The 10219-nt window shown below is 32.2% G+C and overlaps 1 protein-coding gene across 1 annotated transcript; it reads right to left on the bottom strand.

Moving 5' to 3' along the window:
• Window positions 1-1386: 1386 nt before the first annotated feature.
• Window positions 1387-9438, bottom strand: LOC111084935 (leucine-rich repeats and immunoglobulin-like domains protein 2). Its single transcript, XM_022381591.1, has 4 exons — window positions 9255-9438; window positions 6987-7725; window positions 5192-5340; window positions 1387-1849 (listed from the first exon to the last, which is right to left on the bottom strand). The coding sequence occupies exons 2-4, from the start codon at window positions 7721-7723 to the stop codon at window positions 1584-1586; spliced, it is 1152 nt and encodes a 383-aa protein (XP_022237299.1). The 5' UTR covers window positions 7724-7725; window positions 9255-9438; the 3' UTR covers window positions 1387-1583.
• Window positions 9439-10219: the final 781 nt, after the last annotated feature.

Genomic DNA, 10219 nt, shown 5'->3' with positions numbered 1-10219 from the left:
TTAAGCACAAAAGCTACACAATGAGCTATCTGTGCTCTGCCCACCACGAGTATCGAAACCCGGTTTTTAGCTGTGCTACCGGGGGGCATCTAAGCTTGGACAGTTGGTCTTAAGACATATCATTTTTGCTGTTTTAAAGAAAATATAAGCGTCTAGCTGTGGTTATGGTAAACATTTTAGCGTTCCAAACGACGAAAGCGTTTCTTTTATTTTAAATTTTAACTTATTTCATGGTTTACATGTTAGTGTTTTAATGTTTCTTCAGGTTTTCACAGATATTTTTCAGTGATCAACAGGAGAAAATCTTCACTTTTATCCAATGTTTGGTAATTATATTTGTCTAATTAAAAACAATTTACTACCTTCCATTCACCTCTTAAATTATTAAGCTTTACTGAGTAATCACTAAAAGACTTCCAACGGTTTTTCAATTAACTGTAAGGTTTGATGGTGCTTTCGTTCAGCTCCCAGTGTTTCAACGTGTAAGTCTGGATTTAAAATTCGGGTTTCAATACCCACTTTAAGGAGATCACAAATAGTCTATTGGGTAACTTTGTATTTAATAACAAACACACAAAAAAAAGCTTTCGTTCATTGACCTCATTCGACTTTTGGCAGTTGTGGCATGAATTTTTTTTTTGAATTACGTACAACTTAATATTACTCTATTTGCATCTTCAAGTCGTATCATTTTTAGTTTTGTCGAATTTAGATGTTGTTTTGTTGTTGTTTGTTTGTTGTTGTTTTTTTTGCATATTAGTATCGTTTTGAAATATTTTGGTCTCATACAAGGATCGTACCTTTTCTTTGGAACAATTCAACTTGAACCCGTTGTTAAATATTAATATTTATATATATATATATCGGGGTGTTTTGATTTGTACATATTGTGTTCATATGTAACTTGTATCTCTCTCATCATCACTACATTTAATAAAGGATTAAGAACAAAATATGTTTGTTAGTTTCAATATGTTTTATCTCTTTTTAGTTTCTAGACGTCTTATCTTAACTATACCAAAAAAAAATTCGGTAAACCACACATATCACTCCTACCTTGTGCTATGTTTCGTACATACATCACCTTCAGATATCCTTAACTATGTAGAAACAGTCTTTTATTATTTGGTTTTCGCTGCTGGTTAAATGTAGTAATGAAATGTTTGCACATGCAATTTTCAAGTTCAGTTTACTTAATTTAGTGAAATTTAGATCGTGGACGGATTCTTTTCATTATTTGTTTTTACAAACTTTTTCCTATATCGCAACATAATCAGTTGGTTTACGTGCACATTCAGAATATCAAAATGTAAAAACGAGTGAAAAGAATATTTATGAGCATATTCAAAATATCAAACTTTATAACGAAACAAACCAAAAAAAAAGCACCTTTGTAAAATATTTTAATAACTACGTTCATATCAATACATATATTTTACTTATTAATTTCACTAGAGTTCAATTCTGTCAGCCTGCTGTAAAAATTTAAAAAGGTGCCTCTTTCGAATGAAAATTTAAGCTTTACATGCGTTATAATTTATAAAAATTACAAATTCATTCAAGTAACAGGTGTTTTAAGTAACTTAAGTCTCGTGGTTCATTTTCAAAATCGTTTTGCATTTTGCTCTATATTTTGAAAAGGGAGCATTGCGTGTAGAAAAACCGGACTTAGGCTCGTTTTGGGAAGCTGGCGAAGACCTGTACTTGGGGCATTCTAAATCCCAAGGCCATAAAGAAATAAGTTTTCTTTCTCTCAAGCCTGGTGGTTCTGCACATGCTCCAAATAAAAAACATGGTAATAATAATTCTGTCATCCATTTTATCGAACAGTCGCACATGATTTGGTTTCCTGGAGAGTAAACAAAAAATCAAAATAAATTGGAAAGAATTAATAACTTGACAGAATATATCCACTTCAATCAGTTAATAAAACAAGATGGCGCAGAATGACATGGCTTAGGATATACAAATTCTTAGAACTATAAAAATACATCGCCCCAGATGTTTCAGAATTTATAAGCACAATATTAGATATTTGAAGGTTTACACGGGCATAAAAGATGGAAAGTTGAACTTCTGAAAATTATAGATCTGCATATTTCCCGAAGCAAGAACACATAGCATCTGTACCTTACAGGTTTTATACAATTATGGAAGCAGTCTTTCGGCTTAACGATACTCATTAGAGTTGATACAATAAATCTGAGGGAAAGCGGATAAGCCGAATTTTGGTGATTTACAACCGGGTTTTAATTCCCCATGAGAAAACTATTGAACCCCTAACAACATTTCACCCTCTGCTATACTTAATAGATAGTAACTGTGTTAGATGTATTTTCTGGTCTTATTGGTATATATGTGTATTTTTTTTTTCTAGTGCATATCTACGTAGTGATGTGACTGACACAATCGTATCACACCATTTTTGTTATATAAAACTATTTTATATGGAGACCATTTTTGTTATATAAAACTATTTGATATGGAAACCATTTTTGTTACATCAAACTATTTTATATAGAGACCATTTATATTATATCAAACTATTTTATATAAAGACCATTTATATTATATCAAACTATTTTATATGGAGACCATTTTTGTTATATCAAAACTATTTTATATGGAGACCATTTTTGTTATATCAAAACTATTTTATATGGAGACTGTTTTTGTTATATAAAACTATTTTTATATGGCCTCCTTGAAATTTACAAATTTTAACTGTCCAATTAGACACATAATTTCTAATACAATTATACCTTTATTCATAAATCAACAAGTACGATTGCTGAGTTTCTTAATTGGTATGTTAAGGTAAAATGTGTTTAAAAAGGCGCTTATTCAGTTATGGAAAACTCAGTAACAGAATTTCTGTGCCAGTTTGAATGATGAATCTAAATACACTAACATATTCCTTGGAAAAATTATTTATTTGTGTGCTCATTTGTGTTGTTAAAATAGTGGATATTCATAACATACTCCAATAAAACAAGAAAATACATCAAGCTTGTAGCGCAATGCGTAATTAATGATGCACTGTTGCAGTTAATTAAAGTCGAGATCTTCACCACAGCAAGAAGAACTGAAGACGGAGTGCAGATAAGAATTTCAGAAATTCCTCTACCTGCCACTATGCCTTTACCTCCTTAACCTCTTTTCCTCAAAGTCTCGGCTTATTCTTATTTTTTGGGGTGACTTTCTTTTTATTGCTGTTTTCGTACGTACAAAAATGTATAAGATAAGAAAAATGTAGCCTCAGTTGCTAACAGATTTACTAACTTCTAATAGCAGAAAGCATAATATTAGACGCTTACTTTATATTATTATTAATTTAGAAGCAGAGAAACATAACTTAATTTTTTATAATCACCCATTTGGAAAAGAAAAAAAGTATGATCTGAAATATGTGTGGGTCTTTAAGATTTAGAAACAACTGTAACATAGCATTGGTGCTACTAATCACAAATCTGTAAAAGAATGAAAAATTACCTTCCGGTAGTTACGGGCTTGTAGAGTGATATATATATAAAAAAAAAGCTTCTGGTGCATGGAGACTTATAACAATTAAACACAAAGAAAGTCTGAACATTGAGTATTTGTAGCTCATACTGTTCCAAAGTGAAACAAGTATTGTACTCACTAATTGTAAAAGGAAGAAAACGTATCCCCGGGTATTTTACAATTTTAATAGCAAAGATGCACAGCCTTAATTATCACTGAATTTACAGTTACCTAACGTCGAAAATAAGCACCTCATGTGGTTTAGATTTACATAGCTGTAAAGACAAAAACATCCAGAGGCTATTGAATACTTACTAAGACTTTTAAATGTGTTTTGCATGTTATGTATATTTCAAAAATTGTTTAATAAGAACCTTAGAAACTTGTAACTTTACATGTATTTATATAAACAATAAAACATGGGCTCAAATTCTACAGCTGCGGAAACAGGATATCATAATAGAAACAAATATGTAGACGTAAACATCATTCTAATAGCAAGAAAAGCATAATTTAGATCCTTTCGTTGTAAATCATAAAACAATAACCCTAGAATTCTTGGTTTAATTTTCATAACGGTCACACCGAAGAAAATGCCGGAATAAGTTTCTTTTTTTATCGAACGCAGATGGTTGAGTATATATTATATCAAAATATGATTCTGAATATCCAAATTAATAAGTCATGTGACAGCAACAGCCAATATAAAATCGTGGAGGAACGGAATGTGTTAGAACTACATTTTGGCATTGCCCACGGTTCGCAGGTATTTGGAAAAGTTATGTAACAGCCTTTTCATACACTCAGATCATCAAAATGTGTTTATATCGAGGATTTAGAATTTCTAAAATGAGAATATCTTTTATATTTGATACCATTGGAAAACAAAGGAATATTGATCAACTTGGGGCACCAGGATCACCCAGAAAGAGACCTGAAACAGGTCGTGCCCCAATCATGATATGCAAAGTGCGGTGTCTTGTAACATGGAAAAATCTACAAACGCAGAGGTCAAAGGCAAAAGCTTCCCACTTGTCCCAGACAGAACATAATCAATAAAGTTATCCACCTGAAAAAGCGTCACATGTATACAAGTTGGTTCCACGGCATATCGGTTCAACCGTCGCATACCTGAAGAAGATGCAGAAGGAAACGGAAATATATGCTATTCAATAAGCAATCGGTGATATAAATAGTACCTAGACCACTACTACGTCTATCGTTTCTCAGCCGCCCTGAGGAACCCAGGTATTTGTCGAAAGGTCTTGTAGGCACTGGATGTGGTGTGATTAACATATTATTACATAGTGTTAATTGCTCTCACTCATAAGTTCTTAGAATATGATGACATACTAGTCCAACCTATGGATTTTTGTGCGATCGGATCGTTGAAACATGTACTGGAAAATCGTCGTCCTCGTAAACTAGATGGATTATGGAAAGACACAGTGAAAAAATTGCTTTGTACATGAAAATTTTATGACGGGGCTTTCTGCAATGGAAACTATGCTGTAGGACTGTTGTTAAGATGCATTATCGGCAGATAGAAAATGAACAGACATAACGCCTTTGTCTGTAACGACGTAGTGAGGATCCAAAATATAACTTACTCAACCTCTGAATTTATATAAATAAAGGAATAAAAACGAAGTATATATGTTTATCACTACGGAAAAGCAAGATTTACCCGTGAGATCCAGATGTGTTAATTCCCCCCAGATCTGTTTCCAAGGGGTTTCATGGAGCGTTGTTATTTTGTTGTAGTCCAGATATAACCGTTTAAGGCTGGACATACCTTCGAAGAAATCTCCTGGTAAAGTCTCAATCTCGTTGTAACTGTAAACAGAGAAAATAGAAGCATTTTTTAAATTTCTTATTCTCCAGAAATGATGCGATATATTTCCTACATTCAGAATAATAAGTTCTTAATTACTGTCCTAATCACTAGATAGTTCCTTTAGGATAGGATACTTTACGTGTAAATTGGTGAGTACAACTCATTCTCCGATGCCTTCTTCTCGGTGGCTGAAGGGTAAGTTTGAGAGTTCATAATACTAAAAACCATGTTTTCATACCCAAGGTGAGGAAAGCACAGACAGTCCATTGGGTAGCTTTTCGCTTAACAACAACCAAATATCCTCCGAGATCTTTTCACGTACCCGTCAGTGTAACCCTGTTTACTCTTAAACTGTGTTTATTAACTAGCATTAATAGAAATATCTGTGAAAGTGAGATATGACGAGGTTTAGTAAGATGTGATTTCTCAACAACACCATAAATATATAATATAATATTTGTATTAACATTTCAAAAGGTTGGATATATTTTTACAATTTATGTTGGAATGGTTCTTTCTCGCCACAATTTGAAGAAAAACACACACAATACTTAGCTGATTCATAGTTGGTCTAATTTATATCATGCTTGATAATGGTGTCTTTGACTTTTTATTTGGACTTTTTCTTTATGTATCACTCTACAAGCCTGTCACCACTGTTGTGACATAACAATACTAAAGAACGCAATCTTCAACCAGGTCCGTTAGTGCAAGTTCTAAAGAAATCAACAGTTTATACAGTACACTTTACTGGAACAAAACATAATGTGAAAAGCAGGATTTTTTTAAAGCTTGCGTATCTCCAACAACAAGTAATGGTTTTATAGATAGGTAAATAATTTGAAACAAACTTGACATTTCTAGAGTTATTGGAACATCTACCGAACATCTACAGTGTTTCTAGTTTAACAGTTGTTCCGTCAAAATTATGTACCATAGTACATAGTTGTTGTGCCAACTATGTGAGCTACAGTTTCCCAAGGAAGATACAATAACCAAATCAACTAATTCGTGACAAAAAGAAAAGTTTCTAAAACTAGGAACGAATGATACTTTAAAAAAGTAAGGCTATTTTCCACCGGTAGGATAATGTAATAACATTGTCTTTTGTTTTTTGTTTGAAGTTAAGCACAAAGTTACACAATGGGCTATCTGTGCTCTGCCCACCACAGGTATCGAAACCCGAATTCTAGCATTGTAACTCCGCAGACATACCGCTGTGCTACTGTGGGCAATAACATTGTCACTAGAATGTAAAGCGCATACCCTGTTATTTATACGTGTCAAGTGTTTATTTAGTTAGAAAAAATTTTTCATTTTAAGCCAGAAACATTTAACCAGTGTATATTCAGTTTAGGCTTCTCAATTTGTTTACTTAAAATTCAATTTCTTCATTTTTCCACTTTCAATCTCAGTTGTTAAACTGTTTCTTTGTTTGTAATTAAGCACAAAGCTACACAATGGGCTATCTATGCTGTGCCCACCACTGGTATCGAAACCAAGTTTTAAGCATTATAAGTTCGCAGATTTACCACTGGGTCAATGGAGGGGGGTAGAAACTTAATAAAATATTCAATTGTAAGAATAATATCATCTATACTCCAATGATATAAAATAAAACATACTTTATTACATTAACACTTACCTCAGATACAGATTCTCGAGATTATTTGCTGGATCCGGAAACATGGTCCGTTTAAGAGTTGAAATTTGATTTTCAGACAGATCTAAAATCTTCAGTCTGTACATTTTAGCAAAGGATGAGTCGTGTAGTTTAGAAATTTTATTCTGCTTGAGATGTAGAAATTGTAGATCTGGAGGAGGAATATTAAACCAATGTGGAGGTATGGTGTCTAAATGATTTCCCGTTAAATCCAAAGTGTTCAAGCTACGCAATTCTCCAAGTTTTTCCCACTTCAATCCATCAATTAAACCACAATAGCGCATAGATAAATAGAGTAAAGTGTTTTCCAGACTTAGAAAAGCTGATTCTTCTGCTTGAGTAAAAGACTTTAATTTTGTGTATCTTATTTGGATTTCTTTTACTATTACGTCGAAAAACAGATGACTGGGAAGATAGCCTATTCTAGACGAAGATATTACAGCAGTATTTATTTCAAATCCTTTCAAACGTTTCATCGCAATGGTGAGGTTTCCTAAGCTATCAATACCGTCACATGTCACCCAAGTCTCCTTCTCCTCGTAAGATGAAATAGTTCCATTAGAATGTTTTAAGATCTTTGCCACAGCAAGCTCAGTGCAACTGCATGGGTTGAGATCTTCAATCTCTGAACATGGCGTGATGGCATCACAAGCGATGGCAAAAATGTATAAAATTGCAAAAATGAAGTTGAATTCTAATAAATGGCATTTTCCTTTCATACCTAGAGTCAAAGATTAAACATTTAAATTTCTTAGCAGTATAAAAACAGTATAAAAATTCCGCTGAGATCGAAATGATTTTGTTAACACTTCGAATTATGAATGTGAAGATTAATATTATATCAAGTTATTTACAATACCACAGTACAAGAAAAATAGTCATTATTATGTGTCTAAGTAGCTAAGATATACAACACCTCCATTCTCAAAATTAACTCCTTTACTTCCCAAATGTTTATATGGTGTATAAAAACTTTGTTTTTTATGGAATACTGCTAACGGTCACAAATTAGGGTAAAAATAATAACATATTTTATCGAAAATTTTCTCTTCAATTTCTTTTTTTTTTTTACATTCAATTATACTTGATTTAAAACCGACATTGTAATCTGGATGCAAGCGTAAACAAGTATATCCAGAAGACGAGCCATTATGATATCATAAATTAAATAATCAGATAATATTTATGTAGAGGTTTGATATAATTATCTACAAAACGTGGATGGAATATGCAATTGCAATATGTTTTTAATGAGTGAAAATCATAAGATATTCAATAGCATTAATATTTTATTAAACTTTTCAGTCATTTTAATAATAGTGACGCCTCGTTCACCTTTACGTAGAAGGTTTGTGTATGAGAACTGACTCAGTTAACCATAATATATGTACAGTTACAAAGAGGTAATTATTCATGGTATCAGTTTCTTCTTGTTTTTATAGGAACGCTCCTAACCATATTCTAATAATGGATACAACATTAACAGCCTATTTTTGTCTTCTATCTTTACACATTCATTTAATGACACCTTACGCAACCGATGAGCTAAAGACCCAGATCAAAAACACCAAATTCAGGCATTGCTGTCTCTCGTTTATAAAATGCTGACCAGGAAAATCATAACTAGATAGCAGCACCTGGTGCTTACTCTTTACCAAATATCCAGAATGGATGCTACTTTTATTACGTTTTATACATGTCTAATTCTATGTCATCTCATCTGCTTGTGTGTTCTTAAACCACTTGGTGACATTTATTTGACTAGCTACCATATTATATTTCTATGACAATTAAATCCAAGTAAATGCATTGCCATGTAAAAGCTCCTTATCCTCTAGACTTTGTTTTATATTAATTTTATGTATCTAAATTTGATCCAGATATTTTATTCCTAAACAATGGCCTTTATTGATGAGAATATATTACTTTTGTGTTATAGCATAAGTTGAGCGTGCTTAGGTTAATTAATGCAGGCTACATGTATTACTTACTACACTTTGTACCAATAACTATTAGCAGAAAAACCACCTAAAGATCCTTGTTAATCGAATATCTGTATTTCCCGATATTTACCTTCATTCATCCTATATTTAATTTGAGAGATATAAAGGAAAACAAAAATGTACTGCAATCCAAGTTTAAAAAGTGAGAAAAAAAAAGAGATTGAAGAATATCATGAACTTAAACATATTTACAGTAGGAACCCACACCTTAGCCCTAACGTTATAGTGAACAACAATCAAACATTACCTGAATTCGATTGGCGAATCACTCTCTTGGAATGCTATGTCGTAATTTCGTTAGCTTTTTAAATGTTTTTGGTCATCAACAGAACACTATTTAATATTTTGATGTGATTGATGAAGACACACAAAAAATTAAATTCAAAAATTCTTTGCTTCTCTGTAGTTTTCAAACTTTCTGTACACTGAATCTCGCAACAAAATGATAAGACTTGAACTTCGCTCCTACTTAAGGTAACAACTACATATACTATTGACTATAGATAACGACGTGTGATTTATATATATAAATGTTATGATAAAACAAGTATATGTAGTCTTTCCTTGATATGTCTGTGGAAGAATGGAAATTAGTGAAATGTTTCACCCAAGTTTTCGCTATTTGAATAAAAATGTATTTTTCATCGAATACTTATTAGTATCGACTGTAGAAGTAAATATATATATCTAACCCCTAGCCCAGTGTTAACGTGCCAAACTATGGATTTGCAGATCCATCATTCATGTTACTGTAAAAACAAATAAAAAAGAACAATTGCGTTCCGCACTTTGAGGCCGTCAGTGCGTTATAAGAGAGACGGTCAAATCCTATTTTTCGATTGTAGAAGAATAACCCAAGACTTGGCGGTGGGTGCTGGTTACTAAATACCTTCCCTCTAGTTTATTCTTTTCTTTATATTCTATAAATCAATAATTTAGAAAAGTTTACAAAAATGAAATGTCTTATATTAATGATCTGCTAACACTTTCATTTTGGAATTCAGAAACACGTTTCTTTTAGCCGAAAATAAGTTGTAGATATACAAATACATCATAAAATTACGAACCGAATTAAAAGTTTGTTGTAACAAAGTATAAGACTCACATAAGGGTAGCATTATACATGGTATGAATACTGTAATATGATAACCTTATCAACTTTTATTGTTAATAATACAGTCTTGAAATAGAATGACTATAAACTTATATAAT

This window comes from Limulus polyphemus, unplaced genomic scaffold, assembly GCF_000517525.1.
Source record: "Limulus polyphemus unplaced genomic scaffold, Limulus_polyphemus-2.1.2 Scaffold177, whole genome shotgun sequence".
Lineage (NCBI taxonomy): Eukaryota > Metazoa > Arthropoda > Merostomata > Xiphosura > Limulidae > Limulus > Limulus polyphemus.
This window is presented reverse-complemented; position numbering and strand designations above follow the sequence as displayed.